Source organism: Protopterus annectens, chromosome 10.part0 (assembly GCF_019279795.1).
Source record: "Protopterus annectens isolate FY-2018-M chromosome 10.part0, PAN1.0, whole genome shotgun sequence".
In the NCBI taxonomy this organism is placed as follows: domain Eukaryota; kingdom Metazoa; phylum Chordata; order Ceratodontiformes; family Protopteridae; genus Protopterus; species Protopterus annectens.
The window spans coordinates 1,779,099,891-1,779,118,621 of record NC_056744.1 but is presented as its reverse complement, the minus strand read 5'-3'; the positions used below and the strand labels follow the sequence as shown (position 1 = coordinate 1,779,118,621).

General features: G+C 35.0%; 1 protein-coding gene across 1 annotated transcript in view; it reads left to right on the top strand.

The window, feature by feature from the left end:
- LOC122814491 (extracellular calcium-sensing receptor-like) overlaps positions 1-17,892 on the top strand; it is a 130,351-nt gene extending 112,459 nt beyond the window's left edge. The window contains exon 6 of the mRNA XM_044087066.1: positions 16,973-17,892. Within this exon, the coding sequence (XP_043943001.1) occupies positions 16,973-17,892 (920 nt within the window). The remainder of the gene's footprint in view (positions 1-16,972) is intronic.
- The last annotated feature ends 839 nt before the right edge of the window (positions 17,893-18,731 follow it).

The following is an 18,731-nucleotide window of genomic DNA, read 5'->3' as shown; positions in this document are numbered from 1 at the left end:
TTGGACAAAATTGAATATAGTATGTATAAAGAAATGTCTGACTTGCAAAAATGATGTTATTAGAAGTAATGAGGTGTGATACAATTTGTATTAAAGAAAGGAGATAAAGATGAAATAAAACCTTGGAGACCAATTACACTGATTAACACAGACTATAACATTGTCATAAGCATAGTAACTAAAAGACTACAATGTAAAATAGAAAGAGTATATGATCAGAATTTATTTGGGGGAAAAGGAAAGGGGAGTCAAGACCTATTATGGATAATAAGTTAAGTAACTGATGATATTATTAATAAAAAAGTAGAAACAAAAATCATGATAGGTGATGTCAGTAAGGCATATGATAACATTCAGTTTAAAGCATTATGGAGAATTTTGCAAGTATGTAATATAAGTGAAAAAATATTGCAAGTAATTTAATCAATGTATGAAAAGAATTATGTGAAACTAAGCATAAACAGTTGGATTAGAGAAAATTTGAAAATAGAATGTGGCACAAAGCAAGGATGTCCTGCAAGCAGTATGATCTTTGTTATTATCATGAACACAGTAGTAATGAAAATTAATAAAATGTCAAGTAAGGGAGGATACAGAATGATGGAGGAGCCACAGTTACCAATAATGTATACGTATGCTGATGATACTGTAGCAATAGCAAAAAATAAAGTCTGGATGGAAAAAAATAATGAAAAATTAAGTACACAGTTGAAGAAAATTGGTTTAAGCATAAATAAAGAGAAAATAAAAGGATTTGGGTATGAAGGTATAATAGGAGGTGTGGAATATAATGAAAAGTGTATAGATATTTTAGGAATGGTATTTGGAAGGACAGAATTCAGACATGAACAATGGAAAATTATTAAAAGAATCAAAGACATCATTACATTTTGGAAGACATATAGGTTTCATACAGAAAAAAAGCACAGTTAATAAATACCATAATAGGTAAAATAGCTTATATTGCAAATGTTTATGTGTTGCTAATGAAATATGTAAAATAAATTATGCAGATACTTTTTCATTTATTTGGAGGTCAAGACTGAACATGGTAAGAGGGAGAATTTTTGATATGAAAGATGAATACGGGTGATTGGACTGATAAATCTGATTGTGCATGCATCTTCTTTAAGTATGCATAAAGTACTAAAAGGAATAATGAAAAATAAATATTTGACAGAAACAATGTATTGTAAGTACAGAGAAATTTGGGAGGAAATGGAAATGAAAAAAGAAATAATTATTAATGAAGAAGTGAAAGAATTTTTCAGTAAAATTGTATTGTGGAAATTAAAAAGAATGTTATAGAAAATAACAGACATGAATGGTATGTTAACATTATGAGATCATTTTTTGGTAGATCAATGGAAAGAGTTAGAAATAGATAAGGAAGCAATAATGAAAAGATACAGAGATTATAAAGAAATTAAAGAATGTAATGATTTTTTGTGGAGGTTATCCATAGGAAAATTACCAGTGGGGCCAAATATGCCATAAAAGAGAAAACATGATAGAATATGTAATAAATGCAAAGAACTGGAAACTACAGAACATTTTTTAATATGAGGGAATTCAAAAAGTGTAAAAAAATTATATAAACGTAATTTGATTAAAACATTATATACATTTTGAAATGTTAAACATGGATATGATAGAGTATGGGTTTTATGGGACAAGATCCCATAATGAAGCTAAGAAAATGGATAGAATCATATTCTATGTAACATGGACTATATGAAATGAAAGGCTTAATGAAATAACATACAATGGAAAATGGACATTGACAAAAACACTGCAAAAATATGTTTTTGGTTATGGGTAAAAGAGTGGGGGAAATACTTAAAATGAAAATATCAATGTATCAAATTATGTTAATATATGCACATAGTGTAAATATGTAACTATGTAAAAATATGAATCATATCTATGTATACAAACAAAAAAACCCTACTCATCTTTGTTGTGAGTGGGACCCATTTTGTATGAGCACTTCCTGTTTCCTTTCCAGGCAAAAAAGGAAGCCCAGGTAAACAGTGAGGCAGATGGAAAGATAAAGAGATAATGGACTGATGAAAAAAATGGAGGAGAAAACCAATACTGAGAATGGAGAATGCATGCAGGATTCTCAGGAGTTGTTACAAAGAAATCTGTTTGATGGAAATGAGTGGGAAAATGCTGGATGTATAATTACAACCCTCCATTTTTGAGGGTTATGGGATGATTTATTTAAAGAAATGTTGAAGTAGAGTGAACCAGAAAATGAAGAAAACATTTCCTGGGCTTGAGGGGAATAATGGAGAAAATTCAAAAGGTGGATACAGAGACATGTGGGAAAATGTAATAGCATCTTTGGGTGTAAAAGCCCATGAAGTAAGAGCATTTATTTTTATTAATAAAGAGACATTTTGTGACGTTATATTTGACACTGTTTTTCAATGGAAATTTTTTGTCGTGAATATGAAAAAAGCAAGATTTTAACCATGGAATCTTTATGTGATAAAAACATTTGACAAGGAAACAAAAAAGAAATTGCATGGACATTTAAAACAGAGGTGGAAAGAGAGACTTTGAAAGGGCATTTAAAAAATGTATGTAAAGAAGTACTGGATATTTCAAAAGTTTATGGACTGATGGATGGGATTGTAATGTGCTAAAAATAGAGAAAAAAAGTATGCATATAACAAGCTTGATAAATGTGGAAGGAAATAGGGGTGTCATAAAATACTAGGGATAAACAAAACATGTTTTGTTGTGGGAATGAAGCACATTTGATAAGAAACTGACATATTTGTGGGAAAACAGAACACGATGCAAAAATTGAACTGAAATGTTATTAATGTAACAAAATTGGATATGTATGGATGGATTGTAAAAATGAAAATAAGAATAAGGAAAATGAAAGAGAAGAAAATAAACAAAGAGAGGATATTTTAGACATAGTAGATACACAAGACAAATTAAATGAGAAAAATAATAAAGAGGACATAGAAGAATGTTTTGAAATAAGTGATGATGAAGACAAACTTGAAGGTAGTAAAATGAAAAAAAACTCTATTGGCAAATGGGTAAAAGACAGAAAAAAATTAAAGGGATAAGTACAAAAGAAAAGAGAGGAAATGGATAAAAAAGAATACATACAGCTAATATGGGTTGGTATATTGGTTAAGGTGTTTAACTTACAGAAGCAAGTATGGTGTTTGAGTTTCACTTTTAGGAGGGAAATTGGCTAAGCTTAGAATGGCTTGTTAAGGCAGCCAGCCTAGTAATTAACAATGAACTTATTAAGCCATGAATCTGAGGAAAATGAAAATGTTAGAGTGCTTTCTGAAAATGAAGAAAAGGGATTTTGAAATGGTGTAATACATGTGATGTGGATGTACTTATATTAGAAAAACAAGATTTTTAACAAATGAAGAAAGATTACAGAGAAACTATGGGGAGGAAAGATAGTCTGCAATTTGGGAAATGAGAGTTGTTCTAGAATAGCTGTATTTCGTAGACAGTAAAAGTAACTTTAGTAAAAATGGAAGACTAACCATTGTAAATTTAATATGTAAAGAACAAGTATGTATAATTTTTCATAACATTATATGCTTATATTAATTGTAAACAAAGGGACAGTTTATTTCATTAGATTGTAGACTATAGAGTGATAAATATGAATATTATAATAACAGGAGACTTTAACTATGATTTAAGAAACAAGCATTGAAAGAATGGAAATTTGATAAGAAAACGATAGAAGTTATAAGATGTGGTAAGTTAAAACTCTGGGATAAAAATTCATGGACTTTCAAAAGGGGAGGTAGTTGTATCTTGCAATATGGCTAGAGATAAAGAAAAACAAGGAGCATATTAAAATAGACAAAGGAATAAAAAGGATAAATGAGAAAGCATAGAATAAAGAAGGAAAGATTAGTAATACAGCTATGGAAAGATCATATTAGTATAAGAATATTTTATAAAAATGGTCTGAATGGAGGATGATTCTGGAAAAATATAACAAATGTTTTGTTTGGTTGCTTTTTTTTTTGTTTGTTTTGTTTTGTTTTTTTGTTTTTTATAGTGGCAGATGTAAGAAATGCAGAGAAAGAAAAATATAAAAGACCATATAATGATGCTTTGGAAGATTTAGAACATAATGATAGAAAGCACTTCGACAAGGAAAAAAATATATAAAAGAAATCAAGAAAAAATACAAGAATTGTTATATAAGCAAAGATCAGTTTTACAAGGAAAAGAGAAGAAGTATTGTTATTTAAGTAGTTTAGTAAAGAAAGATGGTAGTGTAATGAGAGAAATAAAATAAATAGAAAGAACTCAGGAAAAGATTATAACAATGTAGTACAAAATGTACAAGAAACATTTAAAGAAAAAAAGAAGGTAGTTGTAGCTCGAGGTGTGTATGTACCTTTAAGAAGCTATCTAAGGGCTTCCACAAGTGTATAAATACTGAGCATGTGTGAGTCTGACTGCCATTTTATAATAAGCTATTGAGATGTAAGCATGTTTGTCTGTAAGGTCTGTCTATTAATCAGTTTGTCTATATTGTATGATGCTGCTATCTATCCTGATGTGTTTCTATGTTATAAGGCATCTAAACAAACTACCTTGCCTGTTAGTCATCTATTTATTTATTTATTTATTTTATTTTATTTTACATTTGTTGACCGGGCTAGTCTAGCTGGATATATTTCTATTTTCAGTAGAGGCCCGGGGAGAAAAGCTCCAGCATTAATAGTAGATCATTACTTGAAATACAGCAACAAGGATGGTACACATAGTTGAAACATAGTAAATGAAAGTAGTTCAAATAAGTATACAAGAATCTGTAATAAAAAAAAAATAGTGATCAAAAAAGTTATTTACACTAGTATAGAAATCATTAAGAATGGTGAGATGAATTCTTTACACAATAAAAGTGACATAGTGTTATTATGTACTAGGTTGTACTAACTATAAGCAGGATAGAATCTACCATATTGTTTCATTGTGGTCACCAGTTCAGTTCTTCATCATAGAAATTATACAAATATGTGTGAAAAATTGGTAGGGTGTAGAAGTAATATTAGTAGAGGGAAAGGTTAGTCAGGTTTACAACATGGACATAACCAAAGTATGTTTTAAGTCTTTATTTAAAGAGAGGCAAAGAAGAAAGTGTTGTTAGTTCATTGGGAAGAAGGTTCCATCTTTTCCCACTGCGTTAGAAAACAGGGAATCTCCAGCCAAGTTATTAGTTTTGGTTATGCTAGCTAGAAGCTTGTTAGAGGAGTGCAGTGAGTTTAGGTTTTTATAAGGGATTATGAGATTGGATAGTATAGGAGTGCTATTAGGTTGATAAAATATCTTGTGGGTCATGGTTAGTTGGGAGATTTTCAGAAGGTTTTGAAGTTCAAGCCAGCCCAGCTGCTTTAGATTTAGACAGTGATGAGTTCGAAAGGGGTTACCAGTGGCAAATCTGGCGATGCTGTTATAGGCATGCTGTAGTTTGACAAGGTTATTCTTTTTGAGGTTAGTGTATATGGGAGAGGCATAAAAAAAGAGTAGAAATTAAATGGGAATGAGCAATTTTGGTTTTAGCTGTTTGAGTTAAGAAAGTTTTGATTCGATATAAGGAGCCAATTTTCCTGTTGACATTTTTAATGGTGTTATTTATGTGACTATCAAATGTAAGGTTGTTATCAATAGTAATTCTTAACAGTTTAGTTGTAGAGTCAGGGTGCATGATTGTGCTATTATTGGAAATGACAGAGAAATCAATTGGGGTAGACTTATTGGAGGGTGTAAAAAGAAGAAGCTTGGTTTTCTCGGGGACAAGTGACATGGTGTCAGAATGGGATCCAGAAATCCAGATTATGGACTGAGAAGGCACTCAGTTAAAACTGGAGGAATATACAGCATTCAGTCATCCCTACTGCAAGTATAATTAGCAAAATAGGTCAGAAAAAAATTTTAGATGTTAAAAGTTGCTCAAATAATTTCTTATTTGCAAAATATGAAAAGAAGCATACAGAATGCTCTAAATGATATTTAAATAAACCAATATGTCTGATATTGATAAAAATATTTGAATTGCTATGGAAAATGTTTGAAAAAATGTCCAAATTGCATAAAACAAATAAAATTTGGAAACAACCGCATTTTCACTAAGCACATATTTTTCATATTAAGTAAAGATATCTGCATTATCAGAAGTGTATACAGTGTTTTCATGTTTGTGCAGTATTACAGTAAAGTTATTTCACAAGATACAGCCATTTTAGAGCATATTTCACAAAGTATTGCATTTCAAAGAGTTTATTATGCATTTGAATGTTATTATAAACTTTCACAGGACAGCTTGTTCATATATAATTACAAGGGCCATATTTTCAGTGTGTTTGTGCATACTTTGTTGACATGGCAGACAGATTTCAAAATTCCAGTGTACTTGTGTTTGAAAATAATATTGCATACAACTGGAGAGTGTTTGAGCAAAAGTATGACATTTTCATACAGGCTGCATTGTTTGATAAAGATGACCACAAAAAGGCATTTATTCTACTTAATTTAGCTGGGTAAGAAGCCACTGAAAGAGAAAGTTCATTTGTGTATGCACCTGCCATCTTTGCAGGAGAGAGGGACAATCATCATATTGTTATATCGACTGAGTCAAGGGAAGACCCTGAGTGCTTAAAATGTAACTTTAGAGAGATGTATAACCCCCAGACAAACATTGCAATAGAACAGCACTTATTTTATACAAGGGATTAAAAGCCTGGTGACTCTTTTGCAGCATATATAACTGATTTGAGCAATAAGGCTAAAACATGCAGATTTGGTGATTTAAGTGATGAGTTGATAAAAGACAGACTAGTGTGTGGTATTAAGGATGATGCAGTGAGAAATATTTTGCTTTGTTTGTGACAGTGATTTAACTTTGAATAAGGCCATTGAGATTTGTCAGATATTTGAGCTCACATAAAAGCACACAAATATGCTTACAAATGAGAGAGGCATGCTTCCAATAACTTCTACAGCTCATGTTGATACTAAGCAGCACATGATTAAAAGAAACTAAGCCCATGGCAGCAACTGTAGCCCTTGCAGCACCCACTGGTAAACCCCAAAGCTTTCCAGCAAGTTCCAGAGTTCACACAGTCTCGGTGAAGCATAAGAGTGAGTCAGCAAACTCAAAGCATGGGCTCCAACCTAGTTTCATTGCCATCAGAGATCACAAAGTGCAAAACTAGGAGTCAGAGAGGAATTATTTTAGTTGCAACTTAAATAAATGAGTGTTATGTATTGCCCCAATTAGTGCAGGGATTGTATTCTAGACTTTTGCTATATACAGTGCGAGTACAGACTTTGACCACATTTATTTTGTAAGGCTTATAGATGTCAAGCAGATTTTTGACATATGATAAAAGGTGAGAATTTGGGAGGTAGCAGTGGAAATTGTACTTAAAGCTGGGTAGGAAGTGGGATTAAATGTAATTTAGTGTGATAAAAGAAGTTGAGTGTAATTTAGCAGGTGGGATTATTCTTGCCAGTTTCGAGTATTTAATGCAGAACAGAGATGTGTTCTTTGACTTTTATGAGCTGCAGGTCTAGCTACATTACTGTAGCACTGCTCTAATTTAGATTTTATGATGACCTAAAGGTTGTCAATATGGAAAAAACATAAAATAGAGAGGAGAGTAGGTATGTAGTGGCAAGAGTGACTCTAGTGGATGCAGTAAGGAATTGTTTGGCTCTATACAACATTCCTAGTTTTTTGTGAGGTTTTTTTTTATATGGCACTGTACATGGAGGTTGTATTTGATGCTTTCATCTCTTGTAACCCAAGCAGTTTTCTGTAAGGCACTACCTCAATTGACATGTTAAATGATTTGGGGAAAAATAAAAGGAGTTTGGTTTTCTTTAGAATAAGAAAGAGTTGATGGTTACAGTCAGCTTTCAATAAAGTTAAAGGCATAGGGCATATTGTGTCATCTTTTCTAAATGTTCTAGAGATGCCGCGGTGGTACGGTGGTAGCGTTGTTACCTCACAGCAAGAGGTTCTCCCATTTGATTCTCGGCTGAGCTTGGGAGTGCCTTCTGTGTGGAGTCTGCATGTCCTCCCTGCAGTTGGGTAGCATTCAAAAGACATGCGTGCATAAATGGGCGTGCCTTCATTGAAGGTTGGGCGTCGAGCTGGCATCTCGGCATTTCGTAAAAATCTACTGCCAATCATTAGCGGACCAGAGTTCCGCTGTGGCGACCTCTTACTGGGAAAAGCTGAAAGACAAACAAGAACAACTTTTCTAAATGTTCTAGGATGTCTAAGAGGTGGATAAGTGTGCAATCATTTGCATACTGTAAAAGGGTAGCTTGTTTTGCAGAAGTATTAAGATTTTTTATAAAGATATTAAATAGAACAGGACCAAGGATAGAGCCTTATGGTACACCTGTACTAATGGGTAAGTAAGGGGAAAAAGTAGAATTCCATTTGACTGGAAAGTAATTATTAAACCACCAAAGAATAGGTTGCGTTGTGAGTTGAAGGTATGCTAATCACCTTGTAATAGCCTGATTCCTTCCTGCTCCAGTTAACTCAGTAAGAAATGCTCTGTGGTATCTTTATTTACACATTCCTGTACTTTTGACTCCACAAAAAGGTTATATAGGCTTCTTAAGATCTCCTACTCAGGAAGTTTTAAGTACACAGATGTTCTGTTTCTATATTGTTATTCCCAGTATATTATGTTTCTTTAAAGTTTCTTCAATGTCATTGTTTTATGCATCAATTTTCTTCATTCAAATCATCTCCTTCCCTCTAGTTCTGGTATCCTGCTATCTTGTGCTTTAAAAACAATAGGTAAAGAATGTATGTATTAGTGTTTGTTTGGTGACTTCCTAGAAGGGGAAAACAACTGGTGAAGTGTTCCTGATAGATCCACCTCAGTATGCCTGTGTCCGGTAATATTGCTATGAGCTTAAAGTGTAACCAGCAACTGAAAAAAGTGTTTTGATTAATTCTTATTTTTATTGATAGCTGATGCTTTAGCTTAATTCTAAGTAGCAGTATAAAACGTTAGCATTTTTCAGTCCCCAGTGATGTTGTGGGGACTGTGGAGGTAGCTATTTGAACTTGATTTTGTTGTTAAACCGATGCTTCTTGTTCCCAAAATGCAATTGGTGTCCTCATAGCATAACACTGTTTTGCATTCCCTCTCCCTTTAGACTACTCTTCAGTTAGTGCAGAAGACTAAAGCTCTGACTTGATAATGACCTGCTTCCTGTTTCTCGAGTACAGAGTTTGAATCTTCCCACCTTCATTTGCCTAATATAAGAAAAAGAAAGTCACTTAACCAGACAGTGTTTTGGAACAATTTAGAATATGTGCTATGCTCCTTAATATTTTAATGACCTGGACTGTAACTACCTATGAAATTAGAATGGTTGTATCAGGAACTAGTACTTTCTTTGAGTATCCCTGGAGATGGTGTCAGTTGGATTTTTCCCAAGAACTCCATTTGATTTCCATTAGTTGCAAGCTGTTAGACGGGTATGATCATGTTCTTGTTCCAGAAGGAAACAGGATGCAAAATAAGGTGTGATTTAACAAAATTATAGAAATGTGTTGCAAGGAAAATGATTAGGTAATACACTTCTGTAAACATAAAATGCACAATTTTTATTTTAAAAAAGTGTTAAAATGAGAGGTGACACAGTGGTGTTTCCATTTATTCAAAGGGAAGGTATTCTAGTTTTGGAAGTTATGTCATTTGATAACAAAAATAATAAATGTGACCATTACCAGCACTGGTAAAACTCATTAGTATAGAGATTTCCCTTACAGTAGTATACGGTCCTCGAAATTGTTTTTTGACTCTTTGAAAAATGCTCACAGAGTTTGTGTATATGTTGACCAATCCCAGTAGGACTATAACAGATAATTTTAATTTATGACATAAGTCTTAAAATGGTATTAGACGCACTTATAGAAAACATTTTACAATGTACTAAGATACCAGGAACTTATCCAAATAAACGATTTACCAGCACAAGGTGAACTTTTCTAGATTTTGTTTGTACCAACAAAGTCAGCATGAATACCAGGTTCAGAATTATTCCACATTCTTCAGGCAGTGACCATATAGCTATAAAATTGACCACGGCTTTAAAAACTTGTGGTATCACTGCTAATCTCAGGGAGGTTGCAACAAGCATGAACTGCCATCTTTACATTGGTTATTTTAGGGCAGAATAACATCTCAAAAACAGGAGCATAATGCCCAAACTTCATGACAGAAACCTTTCATATATGTTGGGATCTCACTAAAAACAAGGCTTTATCTGTTAAAACAAAGATTAACAACAGTAGGGCATCATGGAAGAAATGTAACATATAAGTTGTCTTCTACAAAAGAAGAGGAATCCTGGATCCGCTCCCATGCATTCAGCATATTGGGCAATAAGTGCCCTTCAGAACTTGCTATTTCCATAGCAGGTATGGGTGTTTACAGCATCGGACTGCTAGCCTGATGCCCAACCCTCCTCAGATGGTGCACACACTGACACCTAGGACCAATTTAGAGTGTCCAATCCACCTACTTCATGTCTTTGGAATGTGGGAGTAAACCCACACAAATACAGGGAGGACATGCAGACTCGACACAGAAGTCAACCCAACCAAGAATCAAACCGGAGAACCTCTTGCTGTGAGGTGACAGTGCTAACTGCTACACCACTTCGCCATCCAAAAAAGAGGAATAATTAAATAAAATAATAGATCTTGCAAATGGTGGAAATTAACCTAATCTTTGAAGGTCAAAAATATGTATAACTTACTGCAGAGAGATAACAAATGGCAGGTCTCTCCTGGTATCACTAAATCTAAATTAGAACTTGTTAACGATGCCAAGAGCAATAACAGTGTGTTTTCTTTATATTAGAGATGTTCAGAAGATGCAAAGTACAGTATGTCACTAAAACAATGCAATTCTTAGAAAAATAGTTCAGCAAAGGATTTCGCATTTGATCTAAATAAGACACAGATGGTGGCATAAAACCCCTCTTGGAAGACTTGTGCCATTGATCTAAGTAATGTTTCTATAAATTGTGTATTACAAAATGTTCAAGCACGTGCAGCATATCTAAAGGCACATAAAGAGCTCAAAAGGTACCTTGTTGAAATTTGAAACCTTCTTTCAAAGATAGTTTGAATAAGGGAGTTTTCCTGTTAAATGGAAGAGGGCTATCATAAAACTAGTATACGAATGCAGAAGAAATGAGTAATACTAGGAACTGCAAAATGCAAACTGAAAATATTACAGGAGGAAATGTTTTGTTTTCAATAGCATACATATTACTATTGACTATTAGAAACCATTACTTTTATAATGGAGAGAACAATGATCAGGTCCCCGATCATAACCAGCTTATTATGTTTCAAGACATCGAAGTCAAAGAAATTCATCTTGAGACTACAGCAATATAAAGCCTGAGAGGTGAATTGTAGCTTCCATGTTGGGAACACATAATACAAGTTGCGACCAGTGGAGACCCAATCATAATTATTTGGAGTACTTGGTGACTTATTTATTTATTGGTATTGATTGGTTTATAGAAAAAAATGTAGGAGTGTAAAATTCTCTACAGCTTAGAAAGGCATAAAACAGAGTCACCACTGCCAACCAAACACTGGGCAGAAGTGAATTGTCACCCTGTTGAACAAATGGCTTTGAGCCCTTTAGATACTTCAAGCTGCCTCACATTGTTGTTTACAAGTGAGGCAAAGTAAAGTATCTAACAGCATTTGAAGCTGTTTAGCTTCTGCTGCGGTTCTCTGGTGGCTAGCACAGGTCACTACTATGGTCTAGTGTGGGACACTGCTTAGAGTGCACAATGGTTGAAACAAGCTTTTCTTTTTTCCAATTTCCAGTTTCAGACCACAGTCACGGTGCTCCATTCACTACAACGTTGTTTGCACCATAATCAATGGCCTTCAGGTTGATGTCAGTTACAATGATTATTTTTCAGGGCTTTTGATGTCTTGTGCCATGCACTACCTTTTAACAAAATTTACAGGCAGGGAAGAGCTAACAATTTGACTGGTTAGCTAACCAGTTGGTTCTGTGGCATGGAATGCTATATTTCACTGAGAGGACAAAGCGATTGCATAGACTGGATAAGGGCCATGCAGTTCAACCTGCAGGCATTGAACATAGGAACAAAGGCCCTTGGAAAGATGAGACATCCTGCCAAAGGTCTGGGCATCTAATTAGTATAACATTTGAATATCAAATATCACATAAGTTTTCCCACTTCCCATAGGAATGTGGGATATTACTCAGAAATATAGGTTTAAATAGACTGAGTTACAAAAATCATGGAAAAATATAAGCACATTAAAAAAGAAAGTTTAAAATCTGCAGACTTTAGTGAATTGTACTGCAAACTTCTATCTCATAAGGTAATTTATTTCTGCTTATGAAAAGAGCATCACATCTATCCTTTTTAAATGATTAGTGCCATTAATATGTTGGTGATGTAGTGTGGTTTTTGTGTACCAGACAGCTATAAAAGCAACACACAATGACATAGGTTCAGAAAATTTTATGAAGGAATAAATCAAGCCTGAAAATTAGAATCTTTCTCCAAAATAGGGGCAGGTGAGAAAACTGTTTAGGTTGTGCCAAGGGGCATAGCCCTAGGACATTACTTATGTAATATTTATTTATCTGGCATCTTTGTGAATAATTCCTTATTTTACATAACATATACAGATGATATCATATCAGAAATTAAAGACTATAAGTACAAACTCACTGTATGTGCATTAGTACTGGAAAAATAGGAACACGTCAATCTGTCAAAGGCAATTTCAACCAATGCAAAGAAACTAAAGCCCCAAAAGTGGGAATTACCTTCTTCTCCTGTGTTGTCTGACCTCGTAGTTGGTATATATAATTCTGGGTGGTGTGTGGGGTTTCTCCACCCCATATGGGAGGCACTGCCCCCCTGCAAAAAAAAAAAATCAATGTTCTCTGAAGGTGGTTTATGTAAACTGGTTTTGGTTTATTTGAGTTCATCTAAACTACCTTCGATGGCTCAACATGAATCCAAAAAATCTATGAACTGTGGTCCCACAAAAGTAATTATGATAGAGATTGTTAGACCAGATGCTTTAGAAAGTATCAATAATTACAATGATCTGAGAGTATCACTGTACAGGACTTCATTCTTTCAACCATATACATATGTTATTTGCAGTTAATTTTATATTGTATGCTTAGATATCAACAGTCTAAAAGCCCTATGATGATCATTTTTTTTATTGTAGTCCTGATAGAACAAGACTAAATTATGGTTGTACGCTCAGGGGCCCCAGAGGCCCTTTAACTAGAAAGTACATATTGGAAATTGAGTATGTTCAAATAATGATAACAAAAAAAGTAAAGACAAACATGGGTTAAGTTATCATGTGAGATTTAGGGCCCCAGGGGCCCTTTAACTAGAAAGTACATATTGGAAATTGAGTATGTTCAAATAATGATAACAAAGAAAGTAAAGACAAACGTGGGTTAAGTTATCATGTGAGATTTAGGGCCCCAGGGGCCCTTTAACTAGAAAGTACATATTGGAAATTGAGTATGTTCAAATAATGATAACAAAGAAAGTAAAGACAAACGTGGGTTAAGTTATCATGTGAGATTTAGGGCCCCAGGGGCCCTTTAACTGGAAAGTACATATTGGAAATTGAGTATGTTCAAATAATGATAACAAAGAAAGTAAAGACAAACGTGGGATAAGTTATCATGTGAGATTTAGTGCCCCAGGTGCCCTTTAACTAGAAAGTACATATTGGAAATTGAGTATGTTCAAATAATGATAACAAAGAAAGTAAAGACAAACATGGGTTAAGTTATCATGTGAGATTTATAAAAGCTGCTTTGATTGCACTGGTAAACCAAAATAAATGACAGTATTGATCCTATGAATGCATAAAAAGTTTTGATTTGATGAGTAAGTGGTTGAATATTTTAGCCTAAACAGGAACCTAAGACCAAAGAGTTTAACATGATAATGGTACTAAATTAGAAAGTCAGTTTGATGGCCTGTCTGAAAGGATAGTGGAACTTTGTGAGCCTGCCAAGGAACATTTGCTTTAGTACTGAATTAGTGGCAGTCTAACCAATTGGTAAATATGGATGTACCCATATACCCAAGGTCCTTAAAAAAACTATGGTTTTAAATACTGTAAATTGTGTTAAATATCCACCCTTCAAGCTATGTCTCCAAAATGTTATATAAGATCCACTAACTAGGAATTTAGGCTAATGTCTTTGCCAGCAAACTGATTTGATTTGACCTGATTCTGAAAAGACGGTAAATGTGTAAACTGCGGAGACCTGTCTCCCACCTACTGGCTCAGACGTATGTTATCAAGGTTACTTTGGTTCATGCCTTTACTGCGTAGAATAAAAATACATGGTAAAGGAGCTTGCTGTCGTCAAGCCAGACGATGGCTCTGATACAGTGATATATTCCAAAATGAAACAATGCAAGATTTTGCAAAATCTGAGAATGGTGTGTTAGAACGACTTGAAGAACCAGGTACAGATGGAAAACAGACAGAAAAACATATAAATCTTGCTCTTGTATAGCTGGTGCTGGGATGGTCTGATTAAAGAGAAGGAAGGATACAGCGATGATGAAACGCAGAGAACCCTTACAATCAGGCATCTCGCTCTTTCCTCCTAATGCATGCAGATGTACGGGAACAACCGGAAGTCTGAGTAAGGGATGATTCTAATCCAAATAGAAAAAGAGTGATGGAGAAACTAAAAGAGAACTTTTACAATGAAAGCAAGTACCCTGTAGAACTGAATTATTAAAGAACATATTGATGTAAACATGACTGAGTGGATGTGAAAAGATAAGAAATAGTCAAACTTCAATATTCCCTGGAGTGGATATAGTCATTAGGTTTCTTTTGAGAGGTTTAATGGTATGTTGCTTGCTCTTTTAATGAAAGGCTGCAATAAACTGGTGATGATGTGGTCAGTCACTCTGAAGAGTTTTATGTCTAACAGGCAAGTAAAAGGGTTGGTGAAATAAATGGCCAAGTTGAGGCTTGAAACAGTAGCTCCCAGAAATAAGGAAAGGGTAGTAAGATTACATATATTGAGTATATATATGCAGCACTTCAAGATTGGAAGCCATGTGACAACATACTGCTATGAAGATTTTACATTGTGATTATGAAAACTCAAGCCAAGGAGATCTCATACTGTGTGGAATCCAGTTCAAACTCATAAGTGTACAAATAATAATATTCTGACACTATCGCTCATAATGGACCTGAGCATAATGGACTTTCCTGATTAAAGCAAAAATACCCATAAAGCAAGAGCACCTAAGACAGAACATGTCTGTATCAGAGTACAGTGCATTATGACATTGTCAGGATTGCTGAGTGGTGTAAGGTGCTGCATTCAGGTCACAGTCCCCTCTGGGCCTTTAGAGTGTGGGTTTGAATCCTATTTCTGACAGATTAGTTTAGGCACTGGGTTGGAATAATGGTTAGGGTGTTTACCTACTGGACCAAAAGGTTCAGAGTTTGATTATCACTAAGGGAAATTGATAGGCTTAAAATGGCCCACAGGGATTCGTTCTCATTAAGGGAAATTGGCTAGGCTTAAAATGGCCCACAAAGGTTAGCTAGCCCAGTAATTGCCAATGAAATTTCTCTTTTTTTCCTGAGGGCATGATTAAGACAAACATCATCTCTTCTTGCACCACAATTTTTATGCCTGTCTGACTGTCACTCTGATGATCTTCAGTGTCCCACCACCAATGACTCCACCTTAGTGGCCCTTTTTACCCCAATGGGTAAAATATGAGGTGATGAGGGGTAGCACCATAGTACTTCAGGAATGTGGAAGTTTTGCTGTCTAGCTCACCCTTCATTCCACCCATCTCTGAAGCTGCATACATAAAGTAATGCAAATGCAAATATGCATGTATCTCCTGCTGACGCACCCACCCCGAGGGTCACAGTCATGCAATGGCCTTAATGTAGATCAGACAGTCATGGTGTCCCACATGGCTCTGTCCTGGTGCCATACTTGTTTAGGTTGTGTCTTACCGATCTATCTTTTTCAACTGAGGTTTTCCATAGTGTGTCTGAAGATGACTTGAAAATGGGATTTTGCACTGTCATTCAGCACTCAGGAACACTAATAATGAGACACTTGATGTTAATATAGAACCCTGTCCATTGGACCTAATAATACCTTTTCACTTTTTCATCATCTACCCCCCACAGCCATCTTAAGTAACTGTGACCCATATACCATCCCACCTGTGTAAATCTTGGCTCTAGATGATTGTCTCTGCTGAAGTGTCACCCCAACCCCATGTGCAAAAAATGGGAAAAGGTGTTGTAGATGAATGGATGGATAATTAGATGGTTGCACTAAACCATTAACACTTAATTATATAGCAAGAGGCCTATAAATATGTGAGAAAACACAGTGTCAGGAAGCGTTGTCTTCTCCCTTGGGAAAGGTCATTGGAATGTGTTATACTGCTAAATCTGCGTAATATCTGGAGGAAGAACTCACTGAGTTAATACAGAGCTAGCAGCACAGGTATAGTCGATGTTTTCTGGTTCGGCATTCTGTCCACTTGAAAACTGCCTCTGATAATGTGTCTTAGACAAATGTGTGGGAACCAAATTCTTTCCCCATAAGGGAAACAGAACAGGGCCTTATGGGATGCCACCAGTTCCAAAGAGCTAGTATCTCTGCAGTGTAGTAAAGATTCACTGTCAGCAGTATAAGCAACACGTTGCTTCCTGGAAGGCATGAAAACCGTGATGAAATTATGGATGATACTTAAAGGGTAATCAGGGATTACAGTAAAAAATTATCAATATGCTACCTATTCCAAATGAAATCTATTATAAATTCAAATAAAATTCTGTCTTGCTTATTTTCAGATTCAACTGACTGTCAGCCATGCTCATCTGATTTTTGGCCCGATGAAAAACGGGAGACTTGCATTCAAAAGTCGATTGAGTACCTGTCTTATGAAGATCCTCTAGGAACTGTCCTGGCCTTCATCAGTGCATTTAGTGCGTTGCTGCCTGCAGCTATTCTTGTTATCTTCATCAAGAACCATGATACTCCCGTTGTCAAGGCCAACAATCGAGACATCAGCTACGTCCTTCTCATTGCACTTATTCTCTGTTTTCTCTGCTCTCTCATTTTCATTGGACAGCCAAATTCAGTCACATGTATGTTACGACAAGTTGCATTTGGCATTGTTTTTGTCCTCTGTGTCTCCTGTGTCCTGGCTAAAACTATAATGGTAGTCATAGCTTTCAAAGCTACTAATCCCAACAGCCGTTTGAAGAACTGGGTTGGTTCAACACTTCCCAACACTATCGTTTTCATATCTGTACTCATTCAGTGCATTATATGTTCTTCCTGGCTTATAAGTTCTCCTCCATTCCCTGAAAGAAACATAACATTCCAAATGGGTAAAATAATAATTCAGTGCAATGAAGGTTCACCATTTGCTTTCTGGTGCATGCTGGGATACATGGGTCTTCTGACCAGCATAAGTTTGATTGTAGCATTTTTGTCCAGAAATTTGCCTGACAGCTTCAATGAGGCTAAATTTATTACTTTCAGTATGATTGTGTTTGCTAGTGTCTGGTTATCCTTTATCCCTGCCTATCTAAGCACACAGGGAAAGTTTATGGTTGCTGTAGAGATATTCGCAATTTTTTCCTCCAGTGCTGGCCTGCTGGCTTGCATTTTTCTTCCGAAATGTTATATCATTCTGCTGAAACCACATCAGAACACAAGGGAATATTTAATGGGGAAAGGAGCACACGGGGAAAGGAAAATGTAAATAAAGGAGTTGCAGTTGTAAATCAGACCGCTTTATGTAAATTTGTGCTCATTTTGTTGAATGACATTTTTCTTCAGAGACTATTTTCTACATGTATGTGGAAGACAGGCACACTGAGCTGGGCTGTTGTGTTTCCATGTGCACTATCCCTGATTAATAACAATCTAGCTGTCAATGTATTATACATGACTAGACAACAGATGCGACTTGTAGAACAAATTCACTTTTTATTTTTGTTGATATCCTTTAATAACACTACATTTTATGCTTCAAATTACTTTTAAGTGACTTTAATTGCATTATTTTAATTGTTGTATTATTTATCAAATTACCATACATAGTATGAGCAGCATACAACGTTTAATGTTCTACCAGCTCAAACTTCTGTCTGAATCATTCAAAACGTCTACATGTAATTTGTTTGTTGTGACATGAAGAAATAACAGCAGAGAAAAAAGGCACAAAAAGTTGCATCACCAGAGAAAACTGTTTTGGACAGTTGTAATTTAAATCCTCTATCTAAATCAGTTATATTGTATGTCTTACTTGATGCATATACCTGCATTTATTGCTTGCTCATTGCTGACTTTTTGTTTGCATTTAGAAAAATTAGAAAATAAGATGCACACAAAAAGCATGAGAATTGTTTTTATGAGTACTAGTAATGGTTTCTTTTACTTACACGTTCTCACTCTGTCACATTTTCAAGTTTCTTTCAATAAAAATATGTCTTTATTTTGAATTACAGCCCTGGAATAATTAGTAGCCTATGAAGAAATGTCCACAACGGCCTCCGCATAGAATTAAAGAATTAAAATGGAATACAGATAAGTATACAT